At 35.3% G+C, this 16,647-nt stretch overlaps 1 protein-coding gene across 3 annotated transcripts in view; it reads right to left on the bottom strand.

Moving 5' to 3' along the window:
• LOC102802756 (extracellular sulfatase Sulf-1-like) overlaps window positions 1–16,647 on the bottom strand; it is a 219,694-nt gene that overhangs the window by 112,539 nt on the left and 90,508 nt on the right. For all 3 annotated transcript variants that reach the window (XM_085508186.1, XM_085508184.1, XM_085508185.1), the window contains exons 8-9: window positions 16,301–16,420; window positions 16,014–16,073 (exon numbers count right to left, since the gene is read on the bottom strand). In XM_085508186.1, coding sequence (XP_085364312.1) covers window positions 16,014–16,073; window positions 16,301–16,420 — 180 coding nt within the window. The remainder of the gene's footprint in view (window positions 1–16,013; window positions 16,074–16,300; window positions 16,421–16,647) is intronic.

Raw genomic sequence — 16,647 nt, 5'->3', positions numbered from 1 at the left:
CAGATAATTTTCATATCACATTAAACCATTCATAATAGAGAAAATAGCAAAATATAAAAATAAAGCAGAGCATCATGGGTATTTTTTAGTTGACTGTCTTAGCCACTTTAAAATCACCTTCCATCAACCCTTCAACATAAACTTCTACAGTTTATAACACATGTTATGAAAAGTTACTGGTTAAGTATTTCAATTTAAAATGTTATAGTTTGGGTGTATTTGAAGACTAAACTTTAGTTTTTTGTCATTATTAAAATGGGAATTTTGTTTATGTTTGAGCTTAACCCCACTCATAAAGACAGGCTCTTTTTCGGATTAATAACTCGCTGTTTATGTGACTTTTTGGAGTAACTCCCTGTGACTTTTTGGAGTAACCAGCTGTTTATGTGACTTTTTTTGGTGGAAAGTCAGTTGCTGAGTATTTTTGGGGTTGCACACTTTTCAAAGGTTCAGTAGTGAATGTCTTGTTTGTTTGTTCAAGGTATTATAATGATAGACATTGCCTTTATAAGAACAGGATGTAGTACAGAGTCTCATTGTCAGTCCATTTTTATCTCAAGAATAATGTCACAGAATGTGCTTGTATTGATTGTCAAGTTTAGTATAGTTATGAATAAGAATAGTTATGAATATAATAGTTAAATTTTCAAATGGACATCAAGTACAATGGTATTTTGGGTGATTAGCCTGGGCTCAATGTTTGCACACACTTCATTAGCACCCGTGATAAGGGTTTAGACCGAATTTTGAAAACGAGTCATCTTCTATGTTCAATAACCTATTGCATTATACTATATATTAAGTCAACAGTATCAAGTGCATGATTTGTTGTGATTTTAAAAACAAATTAACCCAAAACGTCATATTTTTTCAAATTTTTCAAAATCTTGTATTTTACGTTTACCTACAATTGTACTGGCTTAAAATTGAAGCAAACTGAAGCGAGTGAGGAAAAAGAGGAGAGCTGTCAATCCCCATGTGCCATTACCGGGTATATCTGTGACATGGAAAAAAAATGACCATTTTATTCATGTAATGAAAAATAAAATGATCATTATAATACCCATTAAAAAAATAGATTGTCACCCACTCCATCATTAAATAAAAAATTACTACTATTCTGACCAGTGTAAAAATAGTGGTCATTATAACTACCAGTTTGAAAATACTGGCCAATATTTTGACCATTAAAAAATTTCTTCTTGGTATTCTGGCCATTAAGAAAATAGTGGCCATTACAATGGCCAGAAGTGACTTTTCAAAGGGGTCTGAGGGGTGAAAAAAACAGAGTTAAAGTGAAATGAAAAATTATTATAACCTCCTCACTAGCCTAAAAGTATGAATAAATATTCAAAAGTTGTGAAAATTAAATCTTTCCGAAACGCGACGGAATTTCCGAAAGTTATCCGGACGCTGTTTTATGCTCCCAATGCAACTACAGACCAGAAAAAGTTTTTTACTAAGCTTAGTCACGAAATTAAAGTTAACTTTCCTCACTCTAACTGCATTATTGCAGGAGATTTTAATGTCCCCCTCGACCCGATTATAGATAAATACGGTAGCGGAATCGATAATAAAGGGCCTGCTAGAAGAACAATTTACAGCTTGTTGAATGATTTGAAATTACTTGATTTGTATAGAAAATTTAACCCATCAAATTATCGGTTTACTTGAAGGCGTAGAAATTCTGGTTCACGATTAGATTACTTTTTGGTTCCCGAATGGTTACAAAACTCGGTCAAAAGTTGTAATATTATGCCAAGCATTCGTACTGACCATAGCATGGTCCTTATGACCTTTGAAATTCCTGATTGTGGAAGAGGTCCCGGATTTTGGAAGTTTAATAATAGCCTTTTAAACGATGAAATTTATGTCGCGCAAATTGATGCTCTGATCATTGAAGTACAGAGAGAGTGTAACTTTTTGTATTACAATGCTCAACAAACATTTGAACATTTAAAATTCAAAATCAGAGAGAAAACCATTATTTATAGTAAAAACAAGCAAAGGAATCTGCGTAATCTGCATAATAGTCAGAATAAATTCATTTTGATTATGGCAAACCATACTCTAGCACCAGCCTTAGCAGTCTTCCTAAAAAACAGCTATGGAACAAAACAGCAACAACTATCAGTGTATTAGGCTACATTTTGTGTTCATTCTATATTCTGTATTCACCATTGGCTGCAAATTGTCTTTATTGTTTTTGATTTGTTTTATTTTTTTAGAAAAGTTTTTATTTTCTGTTTTCTTTTTTAGATTGTAGTTTTTTTTTTAATTTCTTTCTGTAAGACCCTTTTTATCCTTTCCTAAGGATTTTATGCGTCTAATAAAAAAATAAATAAATAAATAAATAACAAAGAGAACAACTTAAATAGAAAATTACAACAACTGGAAGAGCGTATTGATGAAACCCTTGATCAAAGCATTTTGCTGCAATATGAGCAAGTGAAAAATGAACTGGAAAAGTTGATTGCGCAACAAATACTATTATTCGGTCACGGGTAAATTGGTATCAATGTGGAGAAAAGAGCAATAAATATTTCCTAAACCTAGAAAAAAATAATTATAAAAAGAAGTCCATTGACAAACTTAAGGATGGGGACACTTATATTACAGTATTGAACACCTTGCAAGATTTTTACGAGAATTTATATTCCAAAAGAAAGTTGGAATAGTTATAGCTTCCTTGAAACTGCTCATATTCCAAGCCTCAATCATGAGCAATCAAATATCTGCGAAGGAGAAATTACTAAAGACGAGTTATTTGAAGCTCTTAAGAGTAGTCCTAAGAATAAAACCCCTGGCTGTGATGGAATTCTGCCCGAATTCTATTTGCGATTTTGAAAAAATATCAGTGATTGTCTTCTGGCATGCATAAATTATGCATACAACAATGTCTCTCTCTCTCTGCAACACAAAGACAAGCTGTGATTACGTTATTGCCAAAGCCCGAAAAAGACCCACTTCATATACATAACTGGAGACCAATCTCACTACTAAATACAGATTATAAGCTTGCAAGTCGCTGTATAGCAGCAAGACTAAATAAAGTATTACCTATTATTATCCATGAAGATCAGTCCGCCTTTATAAAAGGCAGACGTATTACAGATAATATTCGTCTAATTTGTGACATTATTGAATGGTGCGAAGAAACTGGTAACCAAGGTGCACTATTATTTCTAAAGCATTGGATTCATTAGAATGGTCATTTATGTATAAAGCCTTAGACGCATTTAATTTCGGGCCTTCATTAATAAAATGGGTACAAACATTCTATACAAACATTCAAAGTTGCGTTTTGAACAAAGGTGCCAGTACTGGGTGGTTTGAGGTACACAGAGGGTAAGGATGTCCTTTGTCCACTGCTCTATTTGTTGTTTCGATAGAACTACTTTTAATTCATATTAGAAATAATGAACGTATTAGGGGGTATTACATTACCCTCTGGATACCAGAGAAAAATATCTGCTTATGCAGACGATACGACATTCATACTTAAAGACAGCTCATCCATTCAGATTTTCCTAATATCATATCTGATTTTAGTAATCAGTCCGGTTTGACTTTAAATTTAGAGAAGACAGAACTAATTCTAGTAGGCAATCAGAATGGGGGATGGGTGCTTCCACAGGGCTTATCGCTGTCTTTTGGTCCCGTTAGGGTACTTGGGGTGTATGTAGGTCACGATAAATACGAAAATGAAAAACTTAATTTTTGGCCAAAAATTAAAAAAATGAAAGATAAACTTCAGATATGGAAATAGAGAGATTCAACCCTTCAAGGCTAAGCATTATTGGGCAAATGCTTCGGAGCCTCACAGTTAATTTACATTATGAATAGTATACCCGTACCAGTTAATGGTATTAAAGAAGCAGGCACATATCTATTTAAGGGGTTAGCATACGTTCACTGGTTCAATTTTTTGGCCTCAATTTACAGACTGAAACATACATCTTACCCATACATGTTATATACCATAATAAAGATCTTGTTTCAAACTTTGGAAATATGGCAATTTTTTTTAATTATGCAAATACCAAGTCACGTGATCACAAGAATACGCGAAAATGGAGTAAAACGGTTAATGACGCAATTAATAATTAATTTGCAGCACGACTGAATATATTTTTTTATGTAAATATTATAGAGAGGTGCTTCATGTACAATGTTCTTCGTTTTTTTGCAACTATAATTTGTTTTTATGTAGCCTTATTTCAAATGTTTGGACGTTAATACCTGAGTAAAAACAACATGTCTCTATATAAAAATAAGCAAAAAATCAAAACGAAGGCAGACAGAAAAAAATCCAGGAACATTCCGCCAGTACTCTATATAGCGGTAAAGTTGACCAAAAATGGTGACGATCTGACCTTTCGTTTGTTAGAAATTGCGTACTGAATCTGTAGAACTACATAGAAATCAATTTCAAGATAAACGCAAAAAACGTCCAAGGTCAATAAATCTCAAACTAAGCCTAAACATTTTGAAAAATATGAAGTTATAATTATTGAAACATGTCTGCCTAGCGACCAGCTACTAAATAATGCCTTCTAATGTCGGGGCTAAATGTTATACACGTTAAAGACAGGATGAAATATGTTTTGAAATCTCAGAACGGCCCAACCGTGTGTCAACCGACAACGTGATGACTTCCCGCGAAAGTGACGTACTAATTTGCATATTACTAATATGGTGTGGAGGCGGAGTTATTCCAAATAAAGAAAATGGTTTAAGCCGTGTGCACAAGATATCTTCAAGTTTGTTTTGATTAATGTTCACTGTAAAACTGATAGCCGTGTGGCACGTCGTAGAAAGCGTGCGAACACGGTTTCTTTTTTAGCAACCGTGGAGCAATGACTTCGTTTTTTTCCGCTCGTTTTTGTGACCGCTTGTTGAATTCGACTAGACAATTTCCGCTTTATTTTCGATCGCGAAAACCCCGAAATATCACCGCCCGCTCGCTCGCAGAAAATTTCCGAGGTTCACATTGTCTTATAATTGTCTTACTGGTTTTTATAAATGTTGAACAGCCGACAAAAGTTCAAATACTTTTCGTTTTAACTATCTATAATTATATGCACGCAATCTGACCCTTTGACTTCGATTTGGCTTGGATTGAATATTTTATTTTCAACAATACTCTGACGTGAAATACAAAATGTATTTCAACACAAGTACGACCATGGACGTACTCTCCATGGTACGACATGGTTGTCTGGGTTTTCTTTCCCGACTGTTGAGTCTTCGCAATGTGTTTACGGTTTGTATAATTATTGTTGTTTTCCTCAAGGCGAAAACAAGCTGAAGGACCATGAATCTAAATGGCAGTTCCATGCATGGGCTGAGTGAAAGAAAATATTTAATCTAAGCCTAAAATAAAACCTAATATTACACCTCTTTGTGTATTTGTTAATTTAACATGTTTGTCATGACAGTATATCTAGAAAAATCTCCTCTTTCGTTGATAATTTCCATTGTTTGGAATGTCTGTCGACCGTGCCCCAATAATTTGTTCGGGAAATCGATCCCCGTTGGTTTATCCATACTGATTTTAGGACGGGCGTCGGGCCCGATGTTCGGCATTCATCACAATCAGCCGAGACAAAACATTGACCGTAATTCATGGGGATCATGTCCCGTAATTTGTGGGCTGAAAACCCAAGTAATTAAATAATTATTTTTATTATATATATTTTATTTTACATCGCGAAACTACAACAGAGCTTGGATGTTCGCGGTGAAACAGCCGCCTTGAAGTCGATACAACTTCAACTAGCCATTTCTTACTTTGAAATCAAAAAAATAAAAATTCCAAGAGCATCGGGGAATATATTAATAACCATTTTTAGTAATCGCTAGATTTATTTTATCCGAATACATGAAATGCACGAGATTTTCGACATTTATTGACAACTTCCGCGCTGAAAATGGTTGAAAATGTGGGTGTGGTTCTCTCGCAAAATCCTGTTGATAATACGGACAAATATGGTTCTGTGACCCAGGTCGTGCTCCGATCAGGTGACTTTCAGCAAATCAATGATCTTGTAACAAAGCATATTTGACGCTAATTGAAGGGTCGTCGTACCGTCCAATCTCCGGCTTCGATTCACCTATTTTTTTTGTTCTGTGACAGGCTTCAAAATTATCCACTGAAAAACATAGGTATATTTTGACTAACGGAGGGGATTTGACCTCAGTTCAGAAAGAAGAAAAAGTAAGCTGAGTCCACGGCGAATCAGTTTTCTTTGCTAGTCGTGAAATAAAGTAACCCAGAGTAGGGTCGATGATTTTCAGCCCTGAAGGACTTCCGCGTGAATTCTGATTTTCGAATTGTTCATCGTCTGGCCACCAAATATTTATGGCTATAACTAAATTTGACACGTTTTTTTTCTGAATTATTCATTTATGTCAAGCTCTGTTCTGTTTTTTCAGAGCATGTGGCCGTTTTAGTCAAAATATTTTTTGTGGGAACACTTTTACGGTACGTATAGATCGAGCTCATTCACTGATCGTGACTTAATTTTGAAAATTAAATGTCAAATTATACCAGACCGACCGCCTGTGGACCGACGTGGTTTTGGTATCGTTATTTTTGGAATTAATCATTAACATTTTCCTCGTGTCTCTGCTCTATCGAAAGAAGTTACGCATGCCCTTTTTACGTAACTAACTCATTAAAATAAAATATTACATTTAGAACCGAAAACACGTAACAAGAGGTCCCAGTTAAGTTGCTTTGACGATTGAGTTTCATGCAACTATTAGTTTTGAAAAACCGCCATTTCGACTACGCAGTGATCAGTGTTTTGGCGAGCAGTCAATGTTTTCAATGGGCGAGCGAGCGAGCGAAAAAAAGAGCGATTAAAATGCTGTCGGTTTCCTGTCGGACAAGACCGCGCAGTCGGAAATCAAGCAATAAGCTGTGGGTGTAAAAGCGCAAGGTTGGGCGAAATGAGTACCGTAATTACGTAAACTTTGTAGTATTGATATGCAAATCGGATCTTTCATCAAGTGTAGATTAGGATTACTTTCATGCGAGTGTTGTGCTTGTGTTGGTGGTGTTTATAAACAATAACACGTGGCAATGTTTTGAAATAAAAAAAACGTCGAAATATGCCTTATAAAATGGAGTTTTTGTTTAGAATAAAAGCACAGTCATAGATACTGTCATAACAATCAATAATTTAAAATAAAAAAAAATATCGAAAAAAACACATTAAACGTATGCTAACCCCTTAATTTTCTGTGGAAAGGAAAAAAACATTAAGAACAATACCATGATTGGCCACTTTTCTCAAGGTGGCGTTAACTGTTTAGATCTTGAACTAATGAATAAAGCATTAAAATTAACGTGGATAAACAGAATATTAGAATCACAGTCATCCTGGTCTAATTTTCCAAACCATTATTTTAATAAATTGGGAGGGCTGGCCTTGCTTATGAATTGTAATTATTCGATTGACTCGCTCTCAGTCAAGATACCTATTTTTTATCGTGAAATTCTTAGTCACTGGGCAGAGTTCCAAAAATCACAAAAGATTGCCGAACCTAAGCCAGGGATGCATATAATATGAAACAATAAGTACGTACTTATTGATGGAAAATCGGTATTTTACCGCAATTGGTTTGACCACGGTGTGAAGTACGTAAGTGATTTGACTGATGAGAATGGGGAGGTTTTGTCATTCAATCAGTTCCAGACTAAATTTAATATAAAGTCAGATTTTATTAAATATTATGGTTTAACGTTCGCAATCCCCACAGAATAGAAATCTCAATTAAAACGGCGTACGTCGCCAAAGGAGACGAGACCTATTTGCGAAAACTACAAGCGATATAGAAAATTCAAATGTAATGACTACTACAATGTTTTAAGAAATTCTCAACAATATTAAATCAGACGATCCCCAGTAGCTAGTATTGCGGGTTGATAATATGCAAATAACACAAGGATTGTCACGACAATACACCTGGGTCAGTTCTGTGATGTTTATTCCAACGTTTCGCCCTAGAAATAGGGCTTCTTCAAGAAAACTCTGTTGGGATGCCGTGAGATGTAAATTGGCATGCCAAATAAGAAAATTGACAATGACAAATGCAATCAAAGAAAGCTTAGAAAGAACTCCCATGTGCTGAGAGTATTGGAGACACATTAAATATAATTCGAAATTACTTAGCTGAAAACTAATTATGCAAATCAGAAAATTAATATGACCAGATTTGAGTGTAAAACTAATGAGGTCTGCGCAATGTAACAGAAAATCTATGTCTCCAAGTTTAATTGAAATGTGATTAGAACCAAAAAATTATGAATTATTATGCTTATTAGGGAATTAATATGAACAGATTTTTACCCCAAACTAATTAGGTTTGTACATTGTCCTAGAGCATCTTTGTACTAAGTTACATTGAAATGGAATAATTAGCACCGTGAAAACTCCAAAATTTCGACCCCTCTAAAAATTTGACCGCCTATTTATTTGCCGGGTTTCGGTGTTTTATTCACCTCCAAATTTTCGACTCCACTAAAAATTGCCGACTCATTCTTATTCGAAAATTGCGACCAGTTTTAGTTTTCCCCCAAACGAAAAAAAAAAACGATGTGAGCGTTCAAACGGGACCTTCCTCAAAGGCATGAATCCGGGTTTCTGATTGACTGAGAGATTTTTATTTTATTGGTAACGAAAATATATTCTAAATAAACGAAGTTTCAAATAAAAACGAACACAAAAATCTCGGCATGCTGCGTTTCTGAATTGTTGATTATTACTGTACTCAGTAGTGATTATAATAATGTACACAAAATAAATTTGTTGAATGGTTATGAAATACAAATAAAAGTCAACTTAGTTTCATCGTAAGCGAATGATTCCGATCTCGTATAAACGTTTGATGCTGTAGGATATCCGCCATGTTCTCTTAGGTCAAATAGGTCAAATCGCTAATTAACCAATCAAAAAGCTGGATGATGCGAAAACGGCATGATTTTTTTTAAATAAAAAAATTAGTTGTTTTTAAAAAATAAACTGGTCATCTGAAGAATAATTTAACATTGTTCACAGTGATAACAGCTCATTCTCGAAAGGAAGCTTACCCGCTCACGCTAGTCACGATAAAAATCATACACGTGTACTCTTGAATAGACAGACGTCAATGACTACGGTAAAACTTAGACTCTATTTTAGCCGGCAGGATTGATTGAAATGTCCGAAAAATGACGCCAAAATACACCTTAAAAGTCCCATTTTATTTTCTTAAATCCCATTATATTTTTTAATCCAAGGGCGAATTTACGGCAGAATTTGGTCCCTCAAATCACCGGTACGGTGCTCAAATAAGGGACACGTGAGCTTTGATTCTAACCGGATACATTGCACTGGGTCGGGGAGATCGTTTGCTAAACTTCCATGTATCTTTTGTCCAATGGGTACCTGTACTTCGAACATTCGCAAGTTTTCCTAGGTAGTGCGAGACAGCTTTGTCTTTTGACCTATTAGTTTTGTGCTGACCTCTTCTCCGCGTCTTGATGTTTTGTTTTGCTTGTCATAATACTCACTGATTGATGACTTTGTTTAGATTTTGAGTTACAACTCGGCCACGACCTTTGCTTTTACCGTGAAACATGAGGAAGTTTACGTCAATTGACGGACATTGCATTTTTTTAAAACTAATGAAGCACACTGTCTATCATCCCCATTTTTTTTTGCTGATTTCTATTCTGAAAAATTCGACCGTCCGAAAATGCACCTTAATTTTGACTCTAAAAACACGTCACATTTCTAACACAAATTATTTAAAACCAGTCGAAATTTTGGAGTTTTTACGGTACTTTAGATATCAGTGTGAAAGATTAAAATTGGTTAATTACGCAAATTAGGTAATTAATATGTACAGATTTTAACCCACAATTATTCAGGTCTGTCTATTGTCCTACAGCATCCATGTACATTCATTGATATGTGATGTATAGTACCTGAGATATCAGTGTGAAAGTTGGTTAATTATGCAAATTAGGTGATTAATATGCACAAATATTTACCGGAAACTAATTGGGTTTGCATAATTCTAGATTCATTGAAATATGATGATTAGTACTTTAGATATCAGTAGAAAAGCTGAAAATTAATTATGCAAATTAGGTAATTAATATGCACAATTATTTACCCTAAAACTAATCAGGTCTCTGCATAGTCCTAAAGGATCTATGTACCAAGTTTCATTGAAATGCGATGATTAGTACTTGAGATACATGTGGAAAAGCTGAAAATTAACTAATTATGCAAATTAGGTGATTAATATGCACAAATATTTATCGAAAACAATCAATCTCTGCATAGTCCTTGAGTACTTGAGTACTTGAGATATCAGTGGAAAAACCGAAAATTGACTAATCATTATGCAAATTAGGTAATTAGTATCCACGGATTATTACCAAAAACTAATCAAAACCTAGCATTAGTTCAGAGCATCTATGTACCAAGTTTCATCAAAATCCAATGAGTGGTTGTTTAGATATCAGTGGAACAGTCATGGAACCACTAAAAAATAGCTAATTATCATGCAAATTAGGTAATTAATATGCACGGATTTTTACCAAAAATTAATCAAATCTGCGCATATGTTCAGAGCATCTATGTACCAAGTTTCATCAAAATCCAATGAGTGGTTCTTTAGATATCAGTGGAACAGTCATAGAACAGCTAAAAATTAGCTAATTATCATGCAAATTAGGTAATTAACGAGCATGGATTTTTACCAAAACCTAATCAAATCTGCGCATTGGCCCAGAGCATCTATGCACCAAGTTTCATCAAAAACCGATGTATGGTTCTTGAGATAGCAGTGGAACAGTCGGACACACATACACACATACACACATACACACATACACACATACACACATACAGACACACTAACTGCAAAGACTCCCATTTTGTGCTTCGCACATGGGAGTCAAAAACTGACCTAAAAGAAGGTTTCTTACATTTGAAATTGACGAGACACAATTTTGTCCATATAAGCGTTGCGCAAATAAAGAAACAATTTGGGGATACAATATCCTCACACAAAAATGACTGATTTCCACAGAGACGAGAACTGCGCATGCGTCATCAAAACTCGGATTAAACTCTGGTAATTTCGGGAAAAGTTGGATTTTCCAGCAGTTTTGAAGGAAAAATGTTAAAAATCAAAGAAAAACACAGTGAAACTTTGAAGAATCGAAAAAATAACTTGATGTGCATAATAGCACCATCAATTCCTGTCTCTGTACCAACTCTGAACTGAATTGGATCACACGTGTGAGAAAAAGCTGGTAACGTGGAAATGTGCACACACGAATGCACAGACATGACCCAAATTAATAACCCCCCGCCCGGATCATAGATCCGGCGGGGGCTAAAAATATCATGTGACTGAAATTAACACAAATCAAAGAAAGCTTAGAAAGAACTCCTGTATGCTGAGAGAGTATTAAAGACACATTAAAAATTAATTCATAATTACTTGTACATGAGATATTGACGGAAAAGCTGAAAACTAATTATGTAAATCAGGTAACTAATATGAACAGAACAAAACAAAAAAATTATGAATTATTATGCTAATTAGAGGATTAATATTAATCAGGCCTGTCTATTGTCCTAGAGCATTTATGTACCAAATTTTATTCAAATGTGATGATCACTAATTGAGAAATCAGTGTTAATTATGTGAATTAGGTGATTAATAAGCATAAATACTAATTGGGTCTCTGCATAGTCCTAGGTTCATTGAAATGTGATGATGAATACTCTATAAAAGTTTCATTAAAATCCAATTAGTGGTTCTTTATATATCAGTGGAACATTCATGGAAAAAAATTACTAATTACAGTACTCATTTCGCCGAACCTCCCGCCCGCTTCCGGATTTCGATCGCTTTTTTTTCGCTCGCTTTGTTCAATTCGACCGCGCAATTTCCGCTTTTTTTTTCGACCGCGCAAATCCGGAAGTATCCGCTCGCGCAATCGCTCGCTCGCTCGCCTGACAGCGCAACCGCCCGCATTTACAGTTCATTACCTACTGTTTCATGTACAAGTGTATCATTTTTGTTTTTTATGATGTTAAAATAAGAATCAATACAATCAGAAATTTATAGAACGACCGTTGAAAAAATACGGTGGATCACACGGCCATACAAAATTGGTAATAATACATACGCGTAGTAATAATGTCCACCATAAACAAGATCGAACCAAACATGTGAAATCAAATACGACACTGACACAGTCACAACTAATATGAAATAAAACCATTCTATTTTTGGTGGAGAGCGAAAAATGTCTACTGTAGATTACGGTATTCGTTGAGTAACCGTGTGTAGGGTGATGGTTGTCATGCACGCATGGTTTGGGTTTAACACGGGTCAAGTTGTAGTTATGTTAAAATCCGTGGCACCTATAACAATTGAAGAATATCTGCAGGAATAGTAAGACTGTGAAAAAAAACGACTGATCGATTGTTATAGAATGACCGTAGTGTACAATTTGTCAAACAAATACAATACTTGCAAATGTAATGTCGGCCAGCGCCCATCTTGTCCGAAGTTGTCGAAGCCGACATCAATGGAGATCGCGTTTTTTAACTAGGCGGCTGGCAAGCGGACTAACACGTTACATAAACTTGTTGAATTACAATTATGGTTTTTATTTTTGCGCCCAATGTCTCGTTATAAAATAAAGGATTCAAATTTTGCAGGGTATTCCGTTTTTTGCGAACTCTGGGCGAAATACTTTCATGAGCTGTACGTAGTTCACTTACAGCCAAAAAAAGTTTGCTTGGACATTAAGTTGTGAGACGCGACAAAACAAACGCTGCCAGTGATAGATAGATAAAAGAACAAAATAAACGCAATCAAAGGCGCCGACCACACGCTTTGGAAATAAATAGAACGCGTTGCTAAGAGGAATCGCACCTGCATCTCGACGACGTCTCCGGTCATGAGCAGGGTTTGCCGCGTCTTAGAAAAATTGAAAGTTAAAAAGGAATCAGTGTCGGGGAACCATTCACAATGTTTGCATGAAAAGTCCCACGCGAAAGAGTTTTTTTTTTCCTGTTACAAACACTATGGTACCTGAATCCCGATTAATTCATAAATAATAATAATAATAATTTTATTGCATCCTTAGAAATGCAATGAAATTCTTTTGTTTTGGGGGAAAAAACCTGGAAAAAAAAAACTGATTTTGACAAAATAATTTAGAAATTGATATTAAGAATAATTCATAACAAAATCCATATGTACCCATATTTTTTTTTCATAATTACTGATTACACACGAATATTACAGAAAAAAATAATTTGCTATATTATCTATATTTGTGCCTTTTATTTGTCTTGAATCGTGACTGAAAGGAGCTGGATGAAATTACAAACTATGTAGTGTGTTCGACAACTCATGTATGAACAACAATTTTAATAAATATGATTTTACTTGGTAAAATTACTGTATTTTTCTACATAAAAACAAAAGAATTTCATAATGTCTTTGTTATCATAGCGTTGTTGGTAATAATTGAAAATGATACATCCACGTGAACCTGCTTATATGAGATTGAAGGAGTCTCTGTTTACAACAGCCGTATACATCTAACTGCGTCATCGCTAACTTTCCTTGTGGACCACGAGCTCTGTTCCTTGTTTGCACGTTATCATGTTCACACAATCGCAGACATTATTTGTAAGGGTGCCCTTTGAAATGGCACATTTTCTCAATGTTTTAGCGAGTACTCCGCGGGTATATGGCTTGTTCTCACATCAGCATAATTTTCCTCGAGTTCACTCATCGCTTTCCCACATGCACTTCTCGTTCTTTGCTGCTAACTTTTTTGCACTATAATATGGTGTTGTTTTTGTCTTTCTAAACATCGAGTTTATTTTTGACATTCAACGAGATCGCTTGAATTTTGAATTTGATGACGGTTCGAATTTATCCACTTTTACAGCGATCAACATTGCGTTCGAGTAGAGTTACTAGTAATTACAAGCCTGATTTACATTTTTCTTGCGGTGTTTTTTGTTAATGTATTAAATATAAGTGCTTTGGGAAATAACATAATTATATTGCGCGAGTGAAAGAGTTTGGTGAGACTGTCACAACACGTTTTATTTATTTCCAACGCGCGTGGTCGGTGCCTCTGATTGCGTTTATTTTGTATTTTTGTTTTCAAAATGTATCACTGGCTGCGTTTGTTTTGTTTTCCTCAACAAATTAACTGTTCCGAGATCTCTTTCATTTTTCGTCCGGCTGCTGCCAATCCAATAATTCGTCACCGCATGTACTCAGACAAGCGATTAATCATCACAGTACTAGTAGTTTAAGTCCAATTGATTTGTAGAAATTCAGCTATGCGATAATTATATGTGCAGTTTTGTTTTGCGCACCCAGACACGAGCAAAAGTTAACCAATAGATTTTCTGAACTACAGCATTCGTATTACTTATGCAAATTGAGTAAGGGTCACAGTGTGAGTTGCGTTCGCAAATAACAAAGTGTCAAATTACTAATATTTTGAGCGCCGTTCGGAATAAATTTAGTCAAAATCACACACAGAAACACACACACAACACACAAATACTAGTACTCAATACATATCGCGATTGACCAGTTATATAGTTGAACTACACACACAAGGACGTAAATATGTAAATACAGGTCACAGTTCGACTTGCGGAGCAAACGTTACAATGTGTCAAGTGATTTGAAGGCGTCTTTGTTCCGACACAGAGAAGCAATAGGCGTTGTGTTTTGAATCGTCATTAAAACCTAAATTTATTACAAATAAAAACTTAAGTTTATACATACAATGTACGATCATTGTTACTTCAGAGGTCGGTTGGCAAGGGGACGATGTTTCTGAAGCCAGCCATAGCAGGAGCGAGCGAGCGAACAAAAGCGAACGCGAGCGAGCGAACAAAAGCGAACGCAAGCGAGCGGAAAAAAAGCGGTCGGTTTCCGGTCGGAAAGCAGCGAGCGGTCGGAAATTAAGCGATAAGCGGTCGGCAAAAAAGCGATAAAAGCGGGAGGTTGAGCGGAATGAGTACTGTATGCTAATAAGGTGATTAATATGCACAAATATTTACCCAAAAACTAGTCAGGTCTCTGCACAGTCCTTAAGTAACAATGTACCAAGTTTCATTGAAATGTGATGATTAGTACTTAAAATATCAAAAGCTGAAAATTAATTAATTATGCAAATTAGCTAATTAATATATACTGATATTACCCTGAAAACTATCAGGTCTGTGCAGTGTCCTATGACATCTATGTACCAAATTTCATTGAAATGTGATTACTACTTGAAATATCAAAAGCTGAAAATTAATTATGCAAATTAGCTAATTAATATAAACTGACATTACCCTAAAAACTATCAGGTTTGTGCAGTTTTATTGAAATGTGATGATTAGTACTTGAGATATCAGTGGACAAGCCGAAAATTGATTAATCATTATGCAAATTAGTTAATTAATATTGCACTGATTTTTACCCAAAACTAATCAAATCTGCGCATTAGTTTGGAGCATCTGTGTGCCAAGTTTCATCAAAATCCAATGAGTGGTTCTTAAGATATCAGTGGAACAGTCATGGAACAGCTAAAAATCAGCTAATTATCATGCAAATTAGGTACTTAATATGCATGGATTTTTACCAAAACCTAATCAAATCTGCTCATTGGCCCAGAGCATCTATGCACCAAGTTTCATCAAAAACCGATGTATGGTTCTTGAGATAGTAGTGGAACAGTCGGACACACATACACACACACACACACACACACACACACACACACACACACACACTGCAAAGACTCCCTTTTTGTGCTTCGCACACGGGAGTCAAAAAGCGTTAATTCTTCTAATAAAGGTTACCAATTATTTCTGAATTCACTATTTAAATGAAATTGAATCACATGCAGACTCTTCCGTTCAGAGGAAAGGTGTGTTGTTACTAGATAATGTGCTTACCCTCTCTCAACCAGGAAAGTGTCTCTCCATTGTCTTTTCTTTTTGTCCCCTGACCTTCCTCTGAAAAATACAAATGAAAGGAACATTGTTCCTGCAAGCTTATGATAATTTCATGTTGAAATTATTGTTCACACTATTCAACTGTTCATCTGAAGCAGCTTTTTTTTAGTGATCACTGGAAAAAGAATTGTTACACCATATGAGTGGATACATTGTAACTCTACACAGTGTACACTTCATGTCCAGATAAACAATTCTATAAGGAGATGTGTATAATAGTGACTAACCTGGTACCATTGAATAACAGTTTTAATACTGATTTTCCATCCATTTCTTGTGGTATTGGGATGCCAGCCATGTCCAGTATTGTTGGCGCTATGTCAACATTTAATATGATGTTAGGAATTCTGTAGTGAAAGATGGAAAAAAAATTCTCACCTCCAACACAAATAATGCAACTTGCATATATTTCTCAACTCCAACTGAACTGAACTGAACTGAACTAGCCAATCAGTGACCATGATTTTTGTAACAGCGCCCCAGTGTCAAAAACAAACTAGAAATATAAAAACTTGTCTCAACTATAGAGGGTCAAAATCACAATTACAAGAAACTTACATTTTTTTTGTCTAAA

The sequence above is a fragment of the Saccoglossus kowalevskii genome, chromosome 14, assembly GCF_978046115.1.
Source record: "Saccoglossus kowalevskii chromosome 14, keSacKowa6.1, whole genome shotgun sequence".
Lineage (NCBI taxonomy): Eukaryota > Metazoa > Hemichordata > Enteropneusta > Harrimaniidae > Saccoglossus > Saccoglossus kowalevskii.
This window is presented reverse-complemented; position numbering and strand designations above follow the sequence as displayed.